Source organism: Amblyomma americanum, chromosome 4 (assembly GCF_052857255.1).
Source record: "Amblyomma americanum isolate KBUSLIRL-KWMA chromosome 4, ASM5285725v1, whole genome shotgun sequence".
NCBI lineage: Eukaryota > Metazoa > Arthropoda > Arachnida > Ixodida > Ixodidae > Amblyomma > Amblyomma americanum.
In genome coordinates, this window is record NC_135500.1 from 175,882,092 (window position 1) to 175,908,419 (window position 26,328).

General features: G+C 46.2%; 2 protein-coding genes and 1 non-coding gene across 3 annotated transcripts in view; 1 reads left to right on the plus strand and 2 right to left on the minus strand.

Annotated features, from left to right (window-relative positions):
* Positions 1-26,328, plus strand: part of CngA (Cyclic nucleotide-gated ion channel subunit A) — a 248,100-nt gene that overhangs the window by 205,728 nt on the left and 16,044 nt on the right. The window lies entirely within an intron of this gene.
* TRNAL-CAA (transfer RNA leucine (anticodon CAA)) lies at positions 7,176-7,248 on the minus strand. The gene has a single exon. It is a non-coding gene; the product is annotated as a tRNA-Leu (tRNA).
* Positions 14,899-15,812, minus strand: LOC144129921 (uncharacterized). The gene is made up of 2 exons (XM_077663980.1): positions 15,571-15,812; positions 14,899-15,202 (listed from the first exon to the last, which is right to left on the minus strand). The coding sequence occupies exons 1-2, from the start codon at positions 15,810-15,812 to the stop codon at positions 14,899-14,901; spliced, it is 546 nt and encodes a 181-aa protein (XP_077520106.1).

Genomic DNA, 26,328 nt, shown 5'->3' on the forward strand with positions numbered 1-26,328 from the left:
TTGTCCCTGTATCAACGCAGACGCAGACATAATGAAAGCTGCAGAATGGCAGTAACAGAACAGGCACAGAAAAATTCTACCGCCTTTCATCGTGCACGATGATCTTTCTTCGTTTTTACAGAGCACCATTTCAGACGCTAAGACGTCTCACTTCAGCTTGATCTGCGTGAGGTCGACTGCAACCCGATCGTTGTGACGTGTGGATTTCGATAGTCATCATGCGTGTGATGCGCTTTCAGTGTTGGCGATGCTTGCCGCCTCATGTTATCAAAGCACGAAGAAAGTACTTTTGTTCGAGCACCAGGTATTCTGCACATTCTTTACGCCTCGATTATTTGGCCACAAGGGAAAGTAATCGGGCATTATTTGCCTCAAAAGTCTCGGAGGCAGCACTCAGCCGCTTGGGTTCACGTCCCCTAAAGGAGGTCAGAATTCAAGGACCTCGGCGTCGACGCTGCTGTTTTGGGATAGTCAAGGCTTTCCTCAAATATTTAAAAGACACAAGCATGAATGTAAGACAAGACTAGATGAATTTCCTGTATTTATGTTCAAGATATAAAGAAGAGCTTCTAGTTAACGCCCAAAAAGCAACCAATAATTAACTGAAGCAGAAATCTCAAAGCATGTCATCAGGTACAGCATTTGCTTTCTTTTTTTCAATCCGGATATCTCTTTATGAAACTAGAATGAAATCTGATCACATAACGCTTCATGAGAGATCAGTATCTATTTGATTAAAAATTTTTTCAGTGCTCCGTGTCAGAATGGGCTTAAATTGTATTATGCTGAACTCGCTGCCTGAAATTAAACCAATGAGTAGGGGTAAAGTGTGAATGAAAAGCAGCGATCATTGCATTTTCCAGTGAAAACAAATAAACAAGCCTAGACACGCCATTAGCGCGCTTACATGGCGGCCTTTAAGGCAAAGCAGAGCGATCGAGCCCAAAAAAAACACACTTCCGGTGGCACAATAAGACCGCGTAGAATGTCGGTTTATAGGAAAGGTCAGTCGCTCATCGAAGGGTCACAACAACTGCTTTGGTCGGCGCTTTGTTTTTCCAGCCAAGCAAATAGGCTACTGATCAGATTATCTGCGGAGCCACGCAGAGCGCATGTTCTCGGTCATAAAGCAGTATGGCTACGGAATGGCTATTTCCACAGCAACCTGCTCATCTTCCTTTGGCATGGAACGCACCAGAATGAGTACCTATACGCAGTCGTGTTGGCCAATCCTGGAAGACGTACCGCGCAGCGCCTGTTTCCTAACATTTTTCGTAGTGCACAGTTCACGGAGAGTCAACTGAGATTCGGGGCAGACAACAGCTGAGGTCCTCCTTGCAAACTGAGCAGACCTTTTTTCATTGCGAAGTAAAGAGGCTTTGGTTCGCGGAAAGATTCCGTGGAAGGAGCGCGTATGGTGAAAGGGAAATAGCAACGATAGCAAAAAAGATTGAAAACAGGATGGAGGTTGTTTCATCTTTGTTCCGGTATGCGAGCCCGCGTCTGATGAAAGAATTGTGGAGCGGCTTCCGCTTTCATTCGAAGAATATTTCCGCTCCCGTTTCTAAGCGTCCGTTCCATTTTTGTATATAGATTCATTTGCTGGAGTAAATAAATATGTAATAATGGGGGTCAGAACTGGCCTTTTTCTTAAAGATAGCCATGTGTGTGTGTGTTTTTTTGTTATTCTGGGAAACCTGCTCAGCCTTTCTGGAACTGTGCAAAGCGATGGCTCCTGTGGAAATTTCTTTTGCTGCCTGTCTGATTTTGCGATCATAATAAGACCTCCCTTAAGAGTGCGGGGCGACAAAAAGACATGCTCCTAGTGTCGTTTGAAACTTCGAATTATCATCCTGTGTGGGCCAATGTCCCTTTTAAGTCGCATTCAACGTTCTGGCTCCCGCATTTTTTTTTATCTCACCGCGGAGAGTACAGGTGTCAGTCAACATGTTTGCCATGGCGAAAAGCATGCGTGGTGTGCCTTTCAGCCAACCGCGTGGCGGCTTTCCGGTCTGCCGTTGAGGAGTAATACGCGGTGTGGTCTTCGAAAATGTGCGGTTAGCCACGCTGACTGTTCAGTCGGAGCAGACGGTCGGGCTCATCACCCCTGCGGCAGTAACGAGAAAACACAGTCCGCGTGCTTAGGGCTTGTTGTATCGGTGATAAGTTTTCTGAACCACAGATATGCAGTGGTTTTATTAAACCATTACTTAAGTCGTTTGCAAAAGGAGTAATAAAATTGCTTCGGGTCACTTCAGGTATTATGGCGTTTTCATTGGCCATCGCACGGTGATGAGGTTGAGAGAGAGAGAGAAATAACCTTATTTGGCCAATTGATTTGGGGCACGTAGATCCCTAGGTCCCCGCACGACCACGCTGCACTGCACGTTTATGAGTTCATATAGCTGACGGCCCGGTCAGTGCCGGTCTTCAGCCTGGCCAGGTCCGTCGAGAGCAGCAGGGTCTCCTATTCTTCCCAGGTAGTTCGGAGCTCCGGGCCCCGCACGGCTTTCATGGCGAATGTGGATATGCGTAGCTTAGGGGGGTGGGTGCTTTGGGTACAGGAAGGGTGTATGCTCCCGGGTGGATGCGGGAGACAAAACAGGGGGAGGGAAGGGTGCAGGTCTTAAGGCGGCGCCATAATATTTGGTGAAAATTGTCAAGGAATTGATGGGGTGGGGGCTATAGCTGGCGTCCGGCACGATATGACTGGGTCAGTCCGCTGAAGGAGTACACGCGCTCCCGGGAAGAGCCCGACTGGACGATTCCGCCGCCGTCCGGGTGATGAGGCCTCGGGCGTATAGTCGTTGGTGGCTTCGTTGCCGGAGTTCCCAACGCGCGCAGGCACCCAGGACAGCTCCACATGGCGGGGCGGGTTTGTGAGGGGCCAGGTGAAAATGGGGAAAGCGGTCTCGTGGACTTGCCCTCGTACGATGTTTAGGAGTGCAGTTTTTGAGTCGGTAACGACGTACCGAGCATTAGGTTGAGCATCGCAAAAGCAAATAGTCTGAGCATCGCAAAAGCAAATAGTCTGAGCGTATATTTGTTACCACGGGCTTAATTTGCGGCTATATTCTTTGCGACGGAAACTGCATTTTTCCAGAACGCTCTTCAGTCCCCCTTTGGGTTTTGTCGGCGGCAAATGCGAACATGAAGTAATAATAAGGACTTAAAAAAAATGCCGCGCATTACTTATTTGGATTGTTACTGGCTGTTCTTAATAAGCCATTGTTCAGTAATTTTGTTGCGGCGCAACAATTATCAGCATTTGTTTTTTCTAGGCATGTCCTTGCTGCATCATTGCACAAAATTAACATGTGTGATATTGCATTACAAAAGAAGATTAATATTGTTTGCACCATTGTCAGCTTCAATAACAGCAAGAAAAAAAGACAGTTTGTATTCATAATTGATTTTCTTTCAATCGGTGTTTTCTTGTCTCAACACCTTGATTTGGCTCTTAGTGGCACAAAAAAAAAAGGTTTGGTGTAGTAAAATTTGCTTCAAGAAACATGCCACATTCAGCGGCATGGTGGAAAGAAGTAAATTGGTAATGATAAATCCAGATGTCACAAATATTTCTGTTATAGCATCATTTTATTCACCCGCTTAGAGTCTTAGCTGTACCGAGACTCATGTGGAGTTGTACGCGACTAAGAAAATTGGTGATTAAGGAAGTTAGTGCTAAGCCGTCCAGTGTTGGTTATTATGAATGTGCTAGCGGGTCGCTCAAGTGAGCGGCGGAAGACCCGACGCGACAATGCCTAAGAATTCCTTCAAAGCCGAAGTAGTTAATGCGAAAAGGCAGAAAGTAATTTTCTTCCAAGCAACTCTCCCGTTTTTCCTACCTCCACGCATTTGACTGAAACTTGCACGGTACATTCTCCGCAGTTTTCTGGCCATTTGTGCCAAATTTCTCAGGAGGGCATTATTTTGTTGCAGTGCAAATGAATTTTAAGATTGCCCATTTCGTGGCCTCAACCGGAGGAATCTCTACGGGCAACCTTGAGGGTGCGACGTCATTTGACGAAAAATCGTCGTTAATCGCTCTGCCATCCATGGTACAACAGCGCGGAAAAACACGAGGACGGAACAAGCACGAGGTCCTCGTGTTTTTCCGCGCTGTTGTACCATGGATAGCAGTAACCTACTTTCCTGCAGCTTTTCGTACTTCTATTCGCTCTGCGTTTGGTGAAGGACCAAAATTTCGAGCTCGCTTTGAGTCATTTTAGAAAAATAATAACCCAAGCTGTCAATTAGAGCCGCCAATTTAGTCAGTCAACTCGAACACGATAGGCTTCGTGATAGTACCCATGACGTAATCGTTTGGTCGAAACCCAGTTTCGGTTTACAGTTCCTGGTTTCTGCTGTTTTTTAATACTTCTGCTGGGTATTCTTAAAAATGCCTGTTTTTTTTTTGTACTGGATATAGTGGACTGGATGCAATAGAATGGATAGAATGGATGCATTATCAACTAAACATTTTTGAAGTACGCCCAGAATTGAGCTTTAATGCTCGCAGCCCAATTGACTTCTCGGCACATTATAATGTTGAAAAGCTTCTCCCTTCCCTTTTCGCTATGCCCTGCTTTCCAAGAAAAAAGGTAATTCCTGTATATTCAAAAAAAAAAAGAAATGCGGTTTTAAAATCAGGCAGCTTGTATCTACGCCAGCGAGGAAGGCTAACGTTGGAGTATGAGCACATCATGTGTTCCATTTACGCAGCAACATCTTCGCTACTTAGCCACACCCAATAAACCGAGTACCTTTAAAAACTTAGGGACATAAGGTCATATCCTTTAAGGTCCCTTTTAAACATTCTCCAGGGCACCATTAGCCTTAAATGCTAGTAAGTAAAGGAGAAATGCTTGCATGGGAAATATGGATATAGAATAGAAGGGAAAGGAAAGCGGTTCTTTGAATATGTCTAGGGCATTACCCTCTTCCTTCGCGGTCCGGTGTCTAAGCTCGTGTCTAACACAAGCGTGCTGAGCCATAATAGCCTATTTGAGCCACGAAGCGTAAAAAAGCCGCGGTGAACCGCGTGCACCGAACGGACTCCCATTAAACGTAATGCTCTTTCCTCAAGGCACGCATTAGGAGCGTCTCGAGGCTTTGACTTGAGCTGGGAAATAAAAGTTATCCAAATATCTTTCCCCTCGTGTCTTCCACCAGTGTCATTGCCGGATGCGCGCTGCACTTCGCAATTATTTTGATGCACCCAAGGTACCGACGAGATCTGCTTTTTGGGCGTCGGCAGTTCACTTCAGCGCTCGCATTTGCATTTATGTCGAACCTGACATCTGCAAAAAGGCCGCGAACAAAGAAGCCCGTTTACTCATGTTGTCGTAGCTATTATTAAACTAACCAGAATTCCCATAGATTAAATTATGATTCTCTTTCTATGAAATGTTCCCGGCGCATGAGTTCTATAACCAGTTCTCTTGAGATTAGGCATCTCAGCGATATCTCGGAAACGTCTTTAGCTCCAATGCATTCATTTGCATGTGCCTACATGAACGTTTCGCGCAGTTTCGCTCAACCGATACACGAAAGCTTGATATTGCGTATCTGTATTAAAATTGGCTTTGGCGGAAGATGTCTAAAGCTTGGTGTTTCTCTTCATATGTGCACGCAGTATTCCGCTAAATTATGTTAAAATAATTCAACACGACGCCCAATAGAGGGTTGCAGCCTGCCAGGTACCAGCTGTCTTCACACTAAAGTCTTGATTAAGACAAGCTATCGGACTAGTTGTATGTATAATTTTTTCTTATGTGTCGTCCTGCTTTGTTTGTCGCGTGTTCCGTCCTTGCGTTGTTACGCGCTGCTGAAAAAATATATCTGCGGTTTAGCTGTGGCTAAACCTGGGTTGACGCGGTAGCTACAGCTGGCCGAGTGGAACCCGCTCAGTCGAACTGCAAAGTCAGTGTTTCGCCGCTGCGTTTCTTCTTCTTCTTCTTCTTCTTCTTCTTCTTCTTCTTCTTCTTATTCTTCTTCTCCTCAAGTAATATGGCACATACCCACGTGGGGGGATTCGCTGGGCGTTCCTTCTTCATCTTCGTCCCTGGGCATGGATCCACTCTCCCCCCCTCTCCACTTCTACCCCATTCGGTTTCGCCGGCAGCTGCCACGGTGGTCACAGCGCTGCCAAGCTGAAGGCTCCAAATACTAAATGTAGGCGCGCGGCGCGCACACCAGCTGCGAGCTATGACGTCACTCCGCGCATGCGCGCAGCTTGCGGAGCGGTGGTGCCACGGCTCAGCGCACAGCCACGTTGACCGCGCGAAGTGGCTGGCGAAGTGTAGCTATCGCCACAAAAACGAGAGTACGACCGCTGGACTGTGACGTTGCATTAGACCTATAAGAGTCTCCGTTTATTCCTCGCATGCAGCAGAAAAGAGGAGTAAAAGAGAGATAAGTGCGCAGAGAATCATGTGCGAAGAAAAGCGGGAAGGAAGGATGCGGCGAAAGAGGCAGAAGGCGATCGCAGGACAGCTCAGCACGAGAGTGGCTGCCCAGAAACGGTAGCAGCCGGAGAGGACGAAGAAAAGAGGAAAATGCGCTTCCTCGCGTCATCCAGGGTGTGTGATGCTCTCCGACGCGACAACTGGCAATCTTAATATATATATATATATATATATATATATATATATATATATATATATATATATATATATATATATATATATATATATATATATATATATATATATATATATATATACTTATGAAGGGAGCCAACAGTCACCAAAACCAAGGTGCATAGGGGAACGATATTATTATTTTTTGTTAAAGTGTTGTGCTTATCAGTGGGATAATACCGGACGCGATATTCGGAGGTCGTGGGTTCGGATCCCACCGGCGGCATGGTTGTTTTTTCTGCTGCTTGATAAGTAATTTTCTTTAAGCGATTATTAATCTAAGTAATATTATCCCACTGATAAGCACAACACATTAAAAAATAATAATAACGCTCCCCTATTCAACTTTGTTTCGGTGACAGTTGGCTCCTCGTTTGACAAACTTATGAAGGGAGCAAACTGTCACCGAAACCAAAGTGCATAGGGGAATGCTTATTTTTTTAATGTGTAGTGCTGATTAGTGGGATAATAATACTCAGATTAATCAATCGGTTAAAGAAAATTACTTATAAAGCAGCAGAAAAACAACCATGCCGCCGGTGGGGTCCGAACCCACGACCTCCGAATATTGCGTCCGGTGCTCTACCAACCGAGCCACGGCGACGGCTGTCCAATCTGCTGCTCTCGTGGGTATTTATGTTTATTGGGTGTAAGCGAACCTTGAAAGTGTTCACTAAGGCCACCCTCGTCCATAGCGGCGGACGTAGCACGTCCCATAATAACGCGAGTGTGACGTGGAACGTCGTCTAACGGCGAGGGCGGAAACTGTGCGAGAGCCCTCTTATGCTACCTATGGCATCAAGACTGCCAGAACCGAGACCATCGTTAAGCTATTAGCAGACAAGGTAAATGAAATGAGGGGCTCATTTGACACACTTATGAACGGAGCTAACTGTCACCGAAACCAAGGTGCATAGGGGAATGTTTAATTTTTTTTAATGTGTGGACATTTAAAAAAATTAATCAGTCCCCTATGCACCTTGGTTTCGGTGACAGTTGGCTCATAATTAATTTTTTTTAATGTGTAGACATTAAGAAAAATTAAACATTCCCCTATGCACCTTGGTTTCCGTGCCAGTTGGCTCCCTTCATATATATATATATATATATATATATATATATATATATATATATATATATATATATATATATATATATATATATATATATATATATATAGACGCATATCATGTGGTATGGGCCTGCCAGAAAAATCCGCAAATAAAGAGAATAAATCAGCCAATGAGAGAGGGCTGGCAGGCGACCTTGTCCGGCTGCTTGGACCTGGAGTTTCAGAGGGCTCTGGTCAAAAGAGCGCGGGCAGCGGCTGCCGCCAAAGGTGTCCCGGAATGAGGAGAACCACCCAGGCAAGGGAGCGGTGAAACCCTTCACTCCCCTCTAAAACCCGCCCCAGTGCATCCAATAGTTTTACCTCTACCATCACTACACTACAGGCGTCTGAAAAAAAGGGGAGAGTGGTTTGCTCAACTGCGGAGGACACGGTTCCTTGTCTCCTCTCGTGAGCAGAAGCACTCTGTCTTTTGTTTTGTTGTTTTTTAGAAAGACGGAAATAAAAACTGCGTTTACGCGATAGAGCCATCAGAAAAGCAAAATATGAAAAGAGTTAACGCTCACACGTGCGAGAGGCGATGAGCAGGATCCCTTTGTATCCGGTTTAAGCATGTTGTCGCTGTTCTGTGCTCGCAGATTAGAACAAGGACGCAGCGCGTTTGAGCTGCAAAATCTGAAAGGGAAACCAGACGTATAGTTCTCAGAGGATCACATTTGTTTGAGTTCTTGTGCACGTTTGTATCCGGAGAGCAAACACTGTTTCGGCTAAGAACACTGCAGACGACATGGCATAGAATTAAGGAAGGAATATGTCCGAAATATTTAATGTGATTTCATGTGGTTGTTTGGGTTTATTTTGTTATTTTTCGTCTACAGCAAATGTTAGGGTCTCAGTTACGCGTACTTCCGGGTCAATTTTTTTGTGGTATTAAAATCGACGAAAACAATGTAAATGTATGCCTCTATGTAGACTGCGTTGAAGTTAAGTATATGAAAAAGTAAAAAAGTCTTACCAACTTAAATAATTTTACTCTTGTAGCAGTAACTCGAATTGATAGCTACGCCAAATACAAGCATGATTTTTTCAGCGTACTAGTAGCTTCCTTATTATTGTTTCCGTTAGCTTCGGAGCCTTTGTGCGTGACTTCATGTGGAACAGTTTCAGCTTTGGCATTAAAAAGAAAAGATCCATGGAAACGCGGGAACACCGAGACATTGAATATAAAAGATGTTCACATATTCCAATTTCGTTTGCACTCTTTCGGTTTCTGATTTTTCGCTCCAAGTATCCATTTTTCTTTTTCCTGTTTTTTTTTAATTTATAGCCAACAGATATTTTCAAAAGTTAATGCAACCAGCGTAACTCGTGGAATGCAGAGTGATTTATGGTCGGTTGTCCAAACCTTTCTTGTGACTTCAATGATAAAGTTCGTTGCATCTCGCGCTCAAATAAGAAAAAAAAATTTGCGGACACTGGCGCCATCTGCGAGCTCGATGAGAAATGCCTCGAAGTAAGCATCTTATGGAATGGTTCCTGTGCTCGACAGCTGCAGAAACAAAAGAAAAGCAGTAACGCTGAAGTATCAATCATGCAACAACACATTCACCCTTGCCCAACCGCCCAGTAACATCGAAGTCCTCCACCGTATCGCATTTGTTCTTTCCAGCACTGTGCCTTCTCAAAAATTTACAGGCAATGCTCGATATCTTTGGAGCGCGATGTCACCCTTCTTTTCTTATTCTAGTTTATTTTATACCACGGGTTGGCTACTTATTTTGGCGCAGTTTCTTCCACGAATATCGATCATGGAGAAAGGAAAGAAACTTTAGGAGAGGCCGCTGAAAATGAAAACTGGTATTGGGGGAAAAGGAAATGGCGCAATATCTGTCTCACATGTTGGCGGACACCTGAACCGCGCCGTAAGGGAAGGGATCAAGCAGTGAGTGAAAGACGAAAGGAAGAAAGAGGTGCCGTAGTGGAGGGCTCCGGAATAATTTCGACCACCTGGGGATCTTTAACGTGCACTGGCATCGCACAGCACATGGGCGCCTTAGCGTTTCGCCTTCATCGAAACGCAGCCGCCGTGGTCTGGTTCGAACCCGGGAACTCCGGATCAGTAGCCGAGCCCTAACCACTGAGCAACCGCGGCGGCTCAATACGTCACACTTTTTTGAAGCCGGACGTTAGGGCTCTACCTCGATAGTTGGCCGCTGTTCCAACGCGCTTGCGCACGCGCAGCAGACAATGTTGCAGATGAAGACGCTGCGCCCAATGTTACTAATGGCTGCGCCATTGGCCAAAGATTCCTGTAGTCCTTGCGAAAGTACGTGACTTCCTGAACATTTTTTGTCGGGCAGACCGGGGGGCTTCTCCTAAGCTTTTCTCCCTTCGTGACGTCGATTATTTTGCAACTGCGTTTTCTCAGTACGAGCTGCGCCATTTTGATCACCTATATTCTTCTTTGTTCGTTTTGTTATTTTTTTGTCGGTGAAATGTATGAACTTGCGCATCAACAACTAATTTTCTGGACTACACGCAAGAAGGTCAGGGTTACCTAAATTGCACTTGAAGTGCTTTCAAAGGTGCTGTATGCGCTATATATGGGTGGTGGCCCTGTCATAAGGAGGGCAGCCCTAGAGATGACAGTATGCATCCCAGCGGCATCCCTTCTTTCAAAACACCAGACCTGCAACTCCAGCAACCTAACAGTGCTTACCGAGAAGTGCTTCAGCGTTCATCGCGATTGTCATTTATTATGGCTGCTGGAAGCGCTCTGCGAAGGGTTTGAAAGCGGGTTTACAAGTTCAGCTTTGACAGAAGCGCTGTCGCAGGAAACCTGTTTGACATGATACCTGTGCTATAGGCCCACGTGCCATATCCGGATCTATTAGAGACATTTAGCATAGCGGAGACATAAAATAGCGTATACTACATATACCCATTTACCAGACGCAGGGCCGGGCCATGCCACGCCGGTTTCCGGTAAACCGGTTTACGTTTCCGGTATGCTGAAAGTTCCTATTAATCGTTAACGCACGAATCTGACAGTTTCCACCGCTAGGCTAAATATCAAGCTACATTGTTCCACGTGAAAGTGCCCTGTCGGAAGGCTTTCCGGCTGGAAGTGAACTTGACTAACGAGCTCTCTGTACAAAACAGCAGTCCGACTAGATAATGATATCGGATGTGCTGCCGAGCTCATTAGAGGCCATTCGCCAGTGCTGGATTTGCTATATGCTAACAGGGCTTTTCGAAGGGAACTCCTATCCATGCATTTACAGCAGCCTTTGCCAGCTTACCGCTTATATGTCATCAAAGTCATTTTAAGCCATTTGCCAGTGTTGTTGTGATGCGCTGAGAGCTGTGTGCGCAGCGCAGGCACGTAATTTCATTTCCGAAAGTCACAGCACCCGATGCTACCAGATGCGCCATTCTCGTGTATCCTGTGTTCGTCTCCTATTGTAATCACGGCTCGTTGACATGCCTTTCTGTCGCATTTCCTCTTCATACGAAGAACATATGGCGTTGTACTATCGTTTCACAAAGTTTTTGTCGACTAGAACTTCAAGAAAAATGTCTCGCAGTGGTCCAGTGCTAGGTGCCCCTACAGCCAATTCATCCTGCAAGGGGATAAGCCACTTACATCAAGAAAAACAACTTTCACAGCAAGGAAATAGCTGTGGCTTGATAAAAGTGCTTCGGTAGTTATTTACTTCGACTTAAAATGGTACATGGAATCAGGGTGTAGATGAGAATTATGTCAAAATACTGGAAGATATATATATATATATATATATATATATATATATATATATATATATATATATATATATATATATATATATATATATATATATATATATATATAAGAACCGTATAGCTACCATAGTCCTCTATAAAGTCAGCAATAAAATTCAAGTAACGAAGGGCGTCAGGCAAGGAGACACGATCTAGCCAATGCTATTCACTGCATGTTTACAGTCGGTATTCCGAGGTCTGAATTGGGAACAGCTGGGGATAAGAGTTAAAGAAGAATACCTAAATAATCTGCGATTCGCTGATGACATTGCATTGTTGAGCCACTCAGGAGTTGAACTGCAAATCGTGATCAATGAGTTAGACAGGCAGAGCAGAACGCTGGGTCTAAATATTAACATGCAGAAAACCAAAGTAATGTTCAACAGTCTAGCAAGGGAACAGCAGTTCACAATTGGCAATGAGGTGCTGGAAGCGGTAAAGGAATACGTCTACTTAGGGCAGGTAATGACAGCTGATCCGGATCATGAGAGGGAAATAACTGAAGGATAAGAATGGGGTGGAGAGCAGATGGCAGGTTCTCTCAGATCACGAATGGAAGGTTACCAATATCCCCCAAGAGAAAAGTGTACAATAGCTGTATCTTAACGGTACTCACACACGGGGCAGGAACGTGGAGGCAAACGAAAATGGTTCAGCTTAAGTTAAGGACAGCACAGCGAGCCATGGAAAGGAATATGTTAGGTGTAACGTTAGGTGACCGGAAGCGGGCATAGTGGGTGAGGGAACAAACGCGTGTTCATGACATCCTAGTCGAAGTCAAGAGGAAAAAATGGGCTTGCGCAGGACATGTACTGCGAAGGCAAGGTAAGCGCTGGTCCTTAAGGGTAACGGAATGGGTTACAAGAGCAGGCAAGCGTAGCAGGGGGCGGCAGAAAGTTAGGTGGGAGGATGAGATCAGGAAGTTTGCAGGCATAGGGTGGGTGCAACTGGCAAAGGACAGGGTTAATTGGAGAGACATGGGAAAGACATTTGCCCTGTAATGGGTGTAGTAAGGATGATGATGATGATGATGATGATGATGAAAATTGCACATCATGGAAGCGGGTACTTAATTCGCGAAAGAGATATACAAGCTCTTTGTGTAGATTTTTAGCCGAAGTATTTAAAACTGTCTGCATGTAACTACGGACCCCTTGCAAGACTCTGCAAGCCAACTTCTCTGCACGGCGAAAACGCGTTCACTATGGCATCCAAACGTGTTTTGTGGCACAAATCGGGTGCAGTGCTGGAAACTAAACATTTTGACAGATCTGCCTGTCTAGTTGGGTTTGATGACTTGTAGTAAACTCTTACACTTGAAACCGGTCTTGCATTTACGCTTGAAGCCGGCATCCGGCAACTGGAATCTGCGAACTGGTGAAGCTGCGGGTTGGTATGCCTGCCAACGGCAGTGGAAACTACGCGACATATTTCACTGCCAGTCGCAGCACACGGTCGGATTTAAAACGCAACTGCTCGGCCTCGTCGGGCTACATACGAATTGTTTTCTTTCGACGTGTTTACACAGGCGGGAGTTGTCTGACTTGCAAAAGCAGCAGCCCGATTACAAAAGGCTGGTGAATCATAGAAGTGTGGCGTTTCTTAGCAAAGCTGTTACTTTGGAGCCCGACTGTATTATGAAGATCAAGAGGAATACATTTTGCGGTCTATTACGGTGTGGTAACTATCTTGCCGCCGCCGCCGCGGTGGCTGTGTGGTTACGGGGCTCCGCTGCTGAACCGAAAGACGCGGGTTCTGTCTTGCCCGCGGCGATCGAATTTCGATGAAGGCAAAATTCCAGAGGAACGTGTACTGTGCAATGTCAGCGTACGTTAATGAATCCCTGGTGGCCGAAATTTCCGGAGGCCTCCACTACGGCGTCCCTCATAGCCTGAGTCGCTTTGGGACGTTAGAGCAACCAAAACCAGACCATTTACCTCGCTCCCTTCAAAGCTTGCACGTGAAATAGGGAAGGAACGGTGCCAGTCACCTTCAAATTTGGGTGCCACATGATGCCAGCATTGCACACGGGTTATATGAAACTGCCTGACCTAAATCTGCAATCTAATTGGGCAGACCCTCACGGTTGATCCACCTGATCCACTGGTAATATCAGTAACAGCACGCAAGCCGTGCTTGCACGCTGTTAACAGGTTCCCGCAGAAGTTTTTAAAACATGGAAGCAAAGCAAAGTCGAATTTTTCTTTCGCCGCGATGCACCGACTGCACCGGGAAGTGCACTGTGCAGGTCGCGTTGGGAAATACAGAGCCCATCATTCGCTTCCTTGTTACATCGTTAAGGACACAGACTAGGTCAAACCACCAAGGGATAAGCTTTATCACCGGTTCCATTTTCCGAAAAGCGTGCGCACCCGTGTATGGAGCCTATCGTCTTATCTACTTAATCCTGACATCGCACGCCAGACCACGTCCACCGTGCACTGACACAAAATGTAGTTGTTCCCTGGACACGCTCCGTACGCAAGCTTGGCACAAGTGTTTCATCTGGATGCCCTTTGCCATGCGTGTAACGGCCAAACGCGGCAAGCTGAAATACCTTAACAGGCAAAGCGAGCGCAGTTAGATGTTTGCGTGTGGCCGATCCAGCTTTAACGCCTCAGCAAATGATCTCACGTGTGCCGTGAACTGTGCGAATAGGCCTTCCAAGCGAAAGATGTTACAATGTAATAAAGCGCGCACCGTTTGCAGAACTAATCGCATAATGCAATCTCGAAGAAAGTCAAAGGGCGCATGTCGAAGTTTGCGAAACAAACATTTTTTTTCCTGTTTTGTCCTTAAAGAGAAGTTTCACTCACTGTTGATACAAAGTCGTAATATGCACAGCAGTGTAACTGCTTGTAGATTAGATCGCCAAGGAACACGAATGAGCAGTAGAAAAGGATTGATGCAAAACAGCCTTTCTACACGCAGGCTGCTGCACCACAAACTTACCCGATGACAGGTCTTATTGGCGCACCGAAGGCAGCTGGATGGATGAAGAAATAAACGCAAAAAGTAACAAACCATGTGCCACCAATGTGGTTTTCGGTTTTATTTCCTGAAACCCAGTCTCGGTAAGTACAGCTCAACGGTATAGGTGATAACTTGGCACATCAAGACATTGAGTTATTTCATGTGATGTTGCTTTTGGAATGAACTCCAGTTCATGTGCTGAGGTTTCTGCAGTATTTTAAAGATTGTTGGGTGTGGACGGAAGTCATGAGCATTCTGCAGATCTTTGGCACTGCGCGTGGGAAAGCAATGGAGCTCCACTAGATGGCGTGTAGTTAGCTCCGATCATGTCTGTTATCACCAGATCATCTCTTTCGCGCAAAAGTTGCCCAACATTTACGTCCTTCCGCCTGCCGAAAACACGACGCAGTATTACGCGCGCCTAAGTCTAAAATCGTCGGACTGATCGCGGGGCTTTTCGGCTGCCAGACGCCGATCTCCTTCACGTAGCTTTTGCATGACTAGTGACTTCCGCGGTGCATCGGCGCCCCTAGGCCTGACAAGACGCTCCAGGAATGATCCCACGAAGCCCTTGGGCCCCGTGGCTTCGTTGATGACTGGGAGTACTAGTCTGGCAGGACTGTCCGAGCAGTCCGGGTAGAATTGCGAACAGTCGTGGCTCTGGATACCCTTGGACCAGGCAGCGAAGTACGCGTTTTCCGGCGCAGGCCTATCCCTGTTGCCATAGAAGCCAAAAGACAAAACTGGTCTTAGAACAGGAAACAGATCTACTTGACGTAAAAAAGCACCCCTGCGGCACTGTGCATTTTAAATGTGGGTACGGGAAGTGCTCTGCAAGCGAAAGAACAGAACTGGCGACGTTTTGACTGAATTAGGCGCCGGTGCATGTGCATTTTCTCTATGGCTGCAGCAGGAAGTGCGAAAAGTCAGCTCTATTCCGTAAAAACTATTTTGACCGTACAAAATAAAAACATTGCTGTGCCTCGCAGACACTGTAGGCCTGTTCAAAGCTTAAGCGCCTGTTCGAAACGCCAAATCGCACGATCACATTTATGGATATGACGGGTTGCGTGAACCACGTACCTGACAATGCCCTGCCAAAACTTGGAGAGGGGAAAGATGTACGTGAGAGCCCGGGCCGCCTCACAGAAGACGCGCTTCCGGCAGCCGGAGTCAATGCTGACGACGGTCAGCGAAGAACGGCGGTGGCCACCTTGCCCTGCGGATCCCACCTGGTGCCATGACGGCTGCTTTCCATCGGGTGGCGTCGTATCCACCGGCGTTGTGACTGCCGTCGGGACGGTGGGGGCAATGATTGTTGTCATGCCTCGAGGTAGGGGCCCGCCGGCTGCGAAAGGCGACAAGATTTCACGCTCAGCAAGATAGACTGGTGACGTGCCTTTCCTAGACACGCCGGAAGGCTTGCTAGGCAGCGAAAAATTTCATGTCGCTTTCAAGAAAGGATGACACTATAAGGCACGAAAGAATTTTGCTAAGCGAAAAACGTCATCAATGCACGAAACATCGACGTGCTAACGCCTGACTGCCATGTCACTGACAGTTACATGGCTGCTTATGCCAACCAGAAATTACGCTGTTAATCGCTGGGTTTTTTTTGTGAAGTTGTGAGCATATTCGCGATGGCTGGCACCACTTTGAGGCTTAGTAGCCTATTACAGGCGTGAAATTTACACCTCTCATCGCCACTAGAAAAGACGCTTGTGCTTATCGCTCATGCGATTCAGCCACGAAATCCTGCGAAGCGACAAGCGAAGTGGAAGTAAGCAACTTATTTGTCGCATCAGTTTAAATATAGCAGCTTTTCCCGCCCAGTTCGAAACAAGCAAGCACGAAGTCCTTTAAACTGATAGCAGCATATTTGGAGAAACGGGGAAGACAAGATAAAAGATGGAAGAGTCACTAAAGGCGTACAGACACTAAATTTCGATCGCCAGCCAACGACATGATTTCTTTCATGGGCGAGACTGGCCTTCTAGCCAGTTTCAGTCGCAGGCGTTAAGCGGAACAGGATTATTTGTCACTTTGATGGTTTCCGAGGAGACCCTCGGCATTTCCACCCACAAGGAGGGACGTCAGTACACTTTGACGTCATCGAACTCAGTAATTGTTCACAGGAACAACCAATGGTTGTTTGTCGGCAACCCTGACGTAAGCCCTTTTCACAACGAGGTCCACGGGCGCCACCGTACTCGGCTGTGCTCGTAGTACAGGAATAGCTCCCGCACGTTCACCCCACAGCCCAGAAAACCGGCTTCCCCGAGGGCCATGAAAAAGTCTATAGTCGCAAACAACTCAAGAACGAAGACGTCCCTCAAAGGAAGACCTCAACCACTGGCTTCGACCAATTTTCATGACACTGCGGTTAGTCAGATTAAGCCGTGCATATTATCCATTCATCCGCCACCCCCTGCTATTTCACGGTAGCTGGATGAGGCAAGGGGGAAAATCGGTCGACGCCATCGGGTGGAAGGGGGTCCTTTGACGGGGCACGCACCCTCAAATGAGCCCATCCGCTTGAGTGCGCTATTATTACTTTGGCCTCCATGCCTACGCGACGTTAAAAAATATCATGCACTAATGTTGGCCGAATCCTGAAAGCTAAAGTCGGCAAGCCTGACGTAGGGACGAATATTTTCGGTCGCTTTCGCATTACCTGTGCAGGAGTCGGTGCCTATGCATCAAAGGTTGGTGAGTGGCTCTACCGAGCGTGGATGCCGCGCTTTGAAAGAGAAAAGTGACGCTGTTCTCTGTCGCCGCAATTGAAAACTGCATCTACCTACCGCGAGCGAATACCTTTCACATGCTCCATCAACAGCAGCGAAACGAGTCCTCCGTGTTCACTTTGCGTCGCCGTAAGAAATGAGGCCCAGGCGCGTTATTTCTCCTTTCCATCAGACAAATGTCCCTATTTTGTGTCTCCACTGACCGAACCTGCAGCGGCATTGTGATATCTAAAATGGCGGGCACATTTTTCCGGCGCATTAAAGCGATGCACTGGCCTGCATTGCAGGTCTAAGAAAGCGAAGAATCAGTTTCCCCAGTTTAGCGTCATTTTTCGAGCAAACTGGCAAATTCTGGAATTAATGAAAAGTCGCTCCTGAAGATGCGCGAGAGCGGGCTAAACACATTCCCGTAGCTAGTGTCGCGAAAGAACACAGCGCCAAGCCACACCACCTTTTTATAATCCGGATATCACAAAAACGCAGTGAAAACAACAAAAGAAAACTGAAAAAGCACGATAGGAGCAAATTTGTCGGGAAATGTACTCACATGCGCTGGGTGTCGTCGCAGTGGCGAACAAGAGGATCCAGGAAAAACGATGCATCGTCCACATCTTGGCATAAAACACTAGTGTCAGTTTATCTGGCGAAAACAGATGCTTGCAAGCCTGCGACCTGATGCTTCCACGTCCGCGATCACTATACAGTCACAGCGTTCACTGCACGGCTAGCTGCCAGCTGAAAAAATCGCGGTGCAGCAGTGCCGTCTGCCTTCTTCCCATTGGTGCATTCTGGAAAACGTGGTCCGCAGGGAATGAAAGGACCTGCTTGTGTAAAGATCAGATCGCGGCGGAGGAACGGAGGGAGGGCACATGCGTCAAAATACCTGCTTGCCTACGACAATGGACGCAGCTAGATCAGCGCTAATCCGGCTTAAGCTTCTCTCTCCTTTCTGTTATCGCCATCTGCTTGGCTCCCTGCTTCCCGGCATCCACTCCCTCCCAACATTTGACCTGCGACTTTGGGTGACTCATTTTCGCAAGAACGCCGAAAATAATTCCTTCGTGGAAACTGACCAAAAAATCAAGAAGTCAGGCGACCATACAAAAAAGAAGCAAGAAGGTAAGCACACCAAGGTTTCTTCCGTCTATAATACCGCGCACTTTGTGGAATACTTGTTTAAAGAAACGGGGGAGTAGGCATCTAACTCATATCTCACTCGTCCCCTTCTTTATATTATCATGACATATTGCTTATCCCTTGATATCTGATATTTTTTCTTACTAACAAGAGCGGATTGTTACCTCGCGATTTTAGAAGAGCGGATATAGATGACGTTAAATAGAACGGCTAAAAATGACGCACATATGACGTACTGCTAGCGAACGAGTAAAAAAATAAAAGCATTAACAAATCTACACATATCAATGCTCTTTTATACCTTGTTGGTCTACAGATGACGCGATTCTTTTCATTTCAACCGGTTAGCGATAGTCTCCGCAATGGACTATAATTAGGAACCTTCATTTTCGGCTGTTATTTTTTCCAAAACTCTTGGGGTTAAAATCGGTCGATATTTTTTTTTGCTAAAATTCGGGTACAATTTGGCTATTGAGCAAAAATTTCAAAAATTCAGATTTTTTCAGTTTTTTTGCAGCAAGATACAGATTACTATACGCGCTCGCCTTTATACGGGACGCAAAATACCCTAATTTCGGAAGCAACATGGAGATTACAGGCTGTGCAGAAAAAGATCTGTTCCCCAGATTTGTATTTTTTCTCATCTACTACAATTATTTCTTCGCGTAAACTGTCAATCTCCTACGCAGAACTTTACGTGCATGCTAGGCCTGCCTGCCTTGTACGCTGCTAAAAGAGTCATTAAACATCACAGAGGTTGTTTTAAACGGGAAAGAGCCCTGGAGCAGGATGTTTTGAGCGTGGATAGCGCTTGCTGTATGATGCTGAATAAATGCCTGGTCAGTACTCGCGTTTTAGCGTCTCGATTCCAAGCTCTCGTGCCTGAACGCACGTTCTTTATGCCCTTTCATATATGCGTATATATTAACGAGCAACTTCCCTTGCCCTTGAGTGTTCACTGAAGAAAGAGGCATTTCGGGCAGAAGTCAGGTTTAATCGCATTTTTAAGAAATAAGACCCGTGAGCAAGAATCGGGTAAAATCGGGTTTTACTAGTAAACGAAGAGCTCTAGTTAAATTGTGTTCTTTGCTGTTGGCGTCCTCATTTTTAGACGACGAATAAACTCACAGGTGCTTGGCGTGGAAGCGGCGTGGCCAGTTTTTAGTCATGGCTTTTTCTTTGTCTAATTTGTTGAGGGTCTTGTTCACAAAGATGCTTTTTTTTTTTCTTCTTAATAATGGGTGCCTATATTGGGATGCAACCTAAGAACGCAGCGACTTTCACGGATCAAAGTAACCCCTTCCACCAAATGGAGTCGACCGATTCTCGTGACCCTGATAGTGTGACAAAACAGGGAGTGGTTGATGAAAGGGGATAACCCTTACCTCTATGGTCGGGGATAGCCCCGTCTCTCCATGGTGGCAGCGCTCCCTGCATTGTCACGCTAGGAGGGTCATGACAATCCGCTGACGCTAATCGCCGGAAGCGGGTCCTTTGACGGGGAAAAACTACTGGGTTCTTGGGTTGTAGCCGACTATAATATACTCATGCGAGGAGCCCCAAAGTTTCGACGTTGGCCCGCCCCGAGAAATTCTAAAGGACCTTCAAAATTTTGAAAGCAGACCCACCTAAGAAAATTGGTTAAGGTTGATTGATGGCAAGATAACCGCTGGTCTTAAGGCTGACGGAGTGAATTCCAAGAGAAGGCAAGTGCATCAGGGGATGACAGAAAGTTACGTGGGCGGATGAGGCTAAAAAGTTTGCGGGGTACGGTGGCCGTAGCTGGCAAAGGACCGGGTTTTTGTTGGAGAGGCATGGGAGGGGCTTTGGAGGACACGCATGCGGTAGTAAATATTCGCGATGCTATACCTCTCAAATACCCGATCTGAAAGACTGGCGTTTTGCGTGGCCCACGAAACTCATTAACACAACTCAGCTCAATTACCTAACTGTTCTACACATATTGGCACGCCTATACACGTACGCTGCACGGCACGAGACTGTATTGCGCTGTCAGCGTTGGCGAACTCCCAGATATATTACGAGATAGGCGAGGGAATGCCATCATCGGGCGTACATATTAGGCAGTGTATGCGAATCTCGCATTACTTCGGACGTCTTACATGACATACGCTGACAGATACGTCACTGAATACTTACTCGCATCGTCAGGCGCTTTAGGGAGGCCATGTTGCGCACAGCCAATACCCCGAAGCATAATTAGTGAATATGGGCGTGGCTTGTCGGCGTTCGACTGGTCCGGTATAAACAAAGGAGTCTAAAACGTGACGTGGAATATGAACTCTTCCAGTGACATTCCTGTATTTATTCTTTCTCAAAAAAATCGCAGGACTATTTGTGGGACGCGCATCATGAATCTATAACGTTCAGTTTCGCTGATCGAAAACGGTCGTTTTGTGAGGCTCGAGTCAGGGGGCGACAACGTGATGCGTCACGTTCTCTTTGTGAAAGGTTCTGTTTCTTGCCCCCTAATATCAGTTGCATTTAGTTATTTTTCAGTTTATATTAAGCCATCGGGCAGCGTGCATTGCCAACGACTGTTCCTAGTGGCCCTAAGTTATATTTAAGCGTCTACAGGCAGTTTGGTTAAGGTCTAACAGCCATTGGTTTACGCAGTTTTCAGCTATACATGTTCTCGTCGATTCAGTAAACGCAGGAGAAGGAGCTAACAGCAATGTATCGACAGCTGATTCTCAGGCTACTGGTCTTGTTTTACGTTCTATGGTTCAACCTTACCATATTATGTCTATGAGATCGAGCAAGCTTCACAACGAACATTAACTACCCACCAAGAAAGCTGAAAAGCGCATTGCCACAAGTGAAATCATATTGACTGTTCGCGCTTATCAACAAAAATAATTCATTGAGTTTTTGCAATGCAAAACAGCACATGAGGGAAACCTAAAAATAAGTAAAAAACACTACAACTTGAATCTCAATATATTTTATGCGCTTGCGCGAGGTTGCTGTCGAAAAATTCTCGTACACAGAACCCAGTTCGAAGGAAAAATATCTATGAGAGGAAGATCAAGAAATCTCTTTCGAGCGCGTTTGTTTCGGAGATAGTGCCATGGATACTTTCCGCGGATGGTTTCTCGGAGGCCTGCTATTCGAGGTTTTAACAGGTTATTGCATCACGTGCCAAGAAAAAAAACAAAAAAAAACTGCGCGCATGCTCATCGAAAGTAGTGTTTGCTAGTTTACTCCATCTGTTAATTGCGGTCACTTTCGTTGAATCTTGTGGTTTTCTGTGTCCCGTATAGTCGCGCCAGGCTTGAAGATTTCTGCATGCAGGTGCAGGGAGTTCGCCATTCACTCTGCCTAGTAATTCCTATCCCGCAACAGTGTATTTGTACTGGTAATTATATTTTTATTTTTATACATACTAATTTTTTTCCCTTCCATCAACTTATACGTGTAGTTTGTACTTTGCGTATTACTACGAGTATATACATGTTCCTTCCGCCACAGTGATAAAATCTCGAAAATGGTATTGCAGTGCTCATCAGTGAAAATACAATAAAAAATTGCTATAATGTTGCGTTGGTTGCGATGGCGGCAGCGATGTTTGTAGAGAACGCAAGTCGTTTCCTTCTATTGCCAATTAATTTTCCTAGCAAAATACGTCCGAATGAAAGACCCGACCTTAATAAACGAGCAGAGAGTGGACCGCAGCGGTGGTCTAGTGGTTTGAGCACCCACCTCGCATGCGGGGGGTGCGAGGCTCGATCACCAGTGCCGCCGTGTACCCACCGGGGATATATTTGGTACAAGCTTCCCCTGCCCTGGTGCGCGGCTTCTTTAGTGAATTGCTTGGGAAATGGGTCTATGACCCCACTTTGAGTAGTCGACAACGTCTTGTGTCATGGCGCTCTTTGGCCCCGGTTGCTTTTGCGGCATAAAAAATCGCGATCATCAAGTAACGAGCAGTGAGAATAGAGGCTGACTGCTCAAGCATGCTTTCTTTCGTAGATCGCTTTCATTATGCAAATATAAAATTAAGGGCATCAAGAAATCTAATTTTAAAGTTCGTCTTTTTTCCTTCGCAGTCTGTGCAATGATGACTTCTTGATGGAAGTTGCAAATTTTGAGCAGTAAAAATGCTGATTAAGTGGTATCCCTGCGTGTGCGTGCCATAGTATAAGCGCGTTAGGTAAAGAAGGTCCTTCCACTTCAACTGGATAGCCCAGCAGTTAGCCCCTCAACTGCCGTGCAGCACTGAAATGATAGAAAGAGGAAAAAGTAGAGAGAAATGATGGAGGGAACGAAGAGAATGTGGTCGTTTTGCTGGTTGCTTGAGTTAGGTCTTCTGGAACACGTCTTCTCGTGGGGGGCCAAGTAACAACGGCGCGCCAAAGCAATCAAGGCCAATAAATAAATAAATAAACCAATCGATCAACTACTCAGCCAGTCTGTCAATCAATACCTCAATCAATCAACCAATCAACACACTCACAATTTCACCAGCGCTGCGACTAGGAACAGGAACAGAGAAGGAAGACAAGGACAAGCGCTTGTCCTTGTCTTCCTTCTCTGTTCCTGTTCCTAGTCGCAGCGCTGGTGAAATTGTGAATATGTACCAACTAGCTCAAACCACCATTTTGCTTCAACCAATCAAGGAAGCCGTTTATCAATAAGTCGATCAATCAATGATTCAGTTAATCCGTAAATCACTCTTCCCGAAAATAAATGAGCAGAAGGAGTTGAGGAGGGCTCGAAAGAATCTTAAAAAATTCATTTGACTAGGTTCGAGTCCCCTTTACTTACCATACAGCAATAATTCAAGGTATAATGTGAATGCAACAGAAAAAGTAGGTTACTAGTACATTGAGTTGATAAAGTAAGATAATCAAACATGTGACATTTTTGCCCTGAACCACTTCGGTGCCGAACAGTGATCTGACACTAAGATAAATGTGTTCTGGCTGGCATCTTAACAGACTTGTAATTTTCTCAATTTATCTAGTGCGACAGCTACCGCCTCTCTGGCTGCCCACTGGGCTAAGCGTTCACTGCCAGGTTTTTTTGCTAAGTTTTCTACCGTGGCGAACTGAACAAGACATATTAATCTGTAATCGGACGATTGTGGTCTGCGCTTTCCTGGTGGGGATGCGACTTTCAAAGATGTTTTCAAGGTTGTCCGAGTGCTGATCAGCCACCAGCACGCCGCTGCTTAATGCACACCACAACGACGTAATCTCTGCATTGTAGAGAGTTCTTTGCAAGTGAGATTTCTGTATATTATATGATTTTTTCTTTCTTTTTTTTTATGAAAGCATTCCAGCTCCTCTATCTCTGTGTTAGTCTATCTCTGAGGTTGTCGCTAAAAGATGACAGTCTTAGAGAAAAACGGGAAGCGCACTCCACCTTTCTGCCGAATCCCCGGGCCCCGCGTCCCGAGCTGACAGCGGCATCAGCAAGCGAGAAGGGCAAACACTTCCTGCCCGATGTTTCCGGAATATGAAATCAAAGTGCGCCTTCCTTTTCCCGGTGCAAACTTTCGTCCTAGCACAGGAACTCCCTGCTGTCCCCCTCTCTACACCACTGTCTTACTTCTTCCTCCCATCTTTCGTTATTTTGTTCACCGTTGTCGACCAGAGAATGTGCAGTGGTCTATGGGAGATGCACGTTTGTTTGCAGACTTGGTAGACCACTTCATAAGATCCATATACTATATGCATCTGCACACGTCGACATATCGTCATTCGCGAAAAACTCCGACAACGTATTTTCAGGCCGCTTTTGCTGTTTGCTGTTTCTCTCTTCCTTCCTTTTTGTTTCTTTCTTTTCTTCTTTCTTCTGCCTTTCCTCTCCTTTCTTTACATTTTTCGCTCTTTCTTCATTTCTTTCCTTCTTCGTTTCTTTCACCCTTTCCTTCCTTTCTTCCTTTTTTCCTTCTCTCTGCCTTCCTTCCTTCTCTTTTCGTGACTTTCCTTTCTTCTATTCTTTCTTTCTTCACTAGAATAACCGGTACCGGTGCCCATGAGTCCGTGAACCCGCCCAATTTTTCCTGCTTCTTTCGAAAAAGATTGAAAAGAGAAATATAGACCAAATACAATACAAGCTGCACTACATGAGCAAGTGGGCAGGACGTAAAAGAATACGGCTTGACTGAAGTCATTCTCGGTTGTTCTTGGTAGTCAGTCTCAACTTTTTAGATCGCTCTCTTGACTACTTTGCTGAAACGAAACGAACAGACCTAAGCATACAGGAAGCCACGAGACCTCCTCGCTTTCTTTTTTTTTTTTTTTTTGTTGCGAGAGCTACACTGTCTACCAGTCGAGCATTTCGCGCTGGCTGGAGGAGGAAAGTTGTGCGCATGCGCCGTTACCATGGGAACCGGAGAGGAGCAGCATACACGGCGGGCGCTTCGCCGTCGCCGTGATCGCGGGCCCTCTCCACTGTCGGAACGAAGCGCGCCGCGTTTTTCGTTGCCGACCCGCCGCGCGCCCGCTCTACCACCCGAACCGCGCGTCGCATGCGCTGCATTGCGTATAAAAGGCGGAGGTGTAATGGGCGGCAGTATCACAACATTTCACATGCATGCAGAGAAGGAGAGTAGAGCCGCTGGTAAACGGTGGTATAGGAAAGAAAAGACCAACTCTTCCGATCTCGAGGCTATCGCCTGGCACTTGGCTACTCAACAAAGAGAGAATGAGCGTAAGAAGGCAAAGGGAGCAGCGGAGACGCCCGAACAGAAAGGGGAACGGCTTGCCACCCGAACCGCGCGTCGCATGCGCAGCATTGCGCATAAAAGGCGGAGATGTAATGGGCGGCTGTGTCACAACGTTTGACACGGACGCAAAGAAGGAGAGTCCAGCCGCTGCTAAACGGCGGTATAGACAAGAGAAGATTAGCTCTTCCGATCCTGAGGTTGTCGCCTGGCACTTGGCTACTCTACAAAGAGAGAATGAGCGTAAGAAGGCGAAGAGAGCAGCGGAGACGCCCGAACAGAGAGAGGAACGGCTTGCCAAACGGACATGCCAGACTGCCGAGCGTAAAAGACGGCGCATAGCCGCCGAGATGGAGCCCAATGTTTCTCATTGCTTAACATACAGTGACCACAACAAGCTCAGCCAGGAAATCGTACCTATCGCTGCGTATATCATTTTTTCCTTCCGTTTTTGGTGGTCGAGGTGTCATTCGCAGCGTTTTCTTCAAAAATTTTTTCAGAAGTTGAATTGTGGAAATGCAATCTGCTCTTCAACGCGTGCAAGCAACAATAAAGGCAACACGAGAATGGGGATGTTGTAAGCGTGCTCTCTTCTATCGATCTCGGCATTTCTTGCGCAGCACAAAATTAGCAAGACGAACCACGCACACAGCAAACCCCCTTCGTTCCTTACAAAATAATTTCAGCGCTTTTATTATCTGCTGAGGTTCGGGAAGTCGTTTTCTGCTTTTTTCCTACTCATTCCTTTATTCGCCCGATAAACCCCGTGAAGATGGAACCAATTGTTATTTCTGGATTTTGCACATATTGCACAGGAATGCTGAATTGATGCCAGAAGGTAACCTTCCCCACTATAATCATAACCCCCCCCCCCCCCCTCCCGCCTGTTTATTTTTTGGCTCCGGGGGTCAGTTCCTCGACGTAGGAGGAAGTTTCATCACGTGTTGATTGTGACCGTCAATGCTAGGCATAAACTACCACGTTATCGCTTGGGATTCCGTTCTTGTTTCACTTGCAAGTCACGCCTTTCCCGCGAAAGCTATGCGCGTGAGTGCGAAAAAGAAACACTGCTGAAAGAAAAAAAAACTGTGCCCAGTTTTTTCGTATCTGTCTGTAGCTTAGCTTAGCGGAATGAATCATTGTCTTGCATTCATAATTTGTCGTTTTTTACCTCCATTTTTACTTTCTAGAATGGCGAATAGTAGACAAGAAGCGCGTCATTCCGATGGAAGTAACGAAGTATCAAACGCCGTGCAAACAGCCAAG

What these genes read in the sequence shown, in the direction of transcription:
- LOC144129921 (XM_077663980.1), bottom strand. Translation starts at nt 15,812, where the DNA reads ATGACAACAATCATTGCCCCCACCGTCCCGACGGCAGTCACAACGCCG. An exon ending in TTTTGGCAGGGCATTGTCAG is followed by an intron (nt 15,203 to 15,570) that starts GTACGTGGTTCA and finishes CTATGGCAACAG; the next exon opens with GGATAGGCCTGCGCCGGAAA.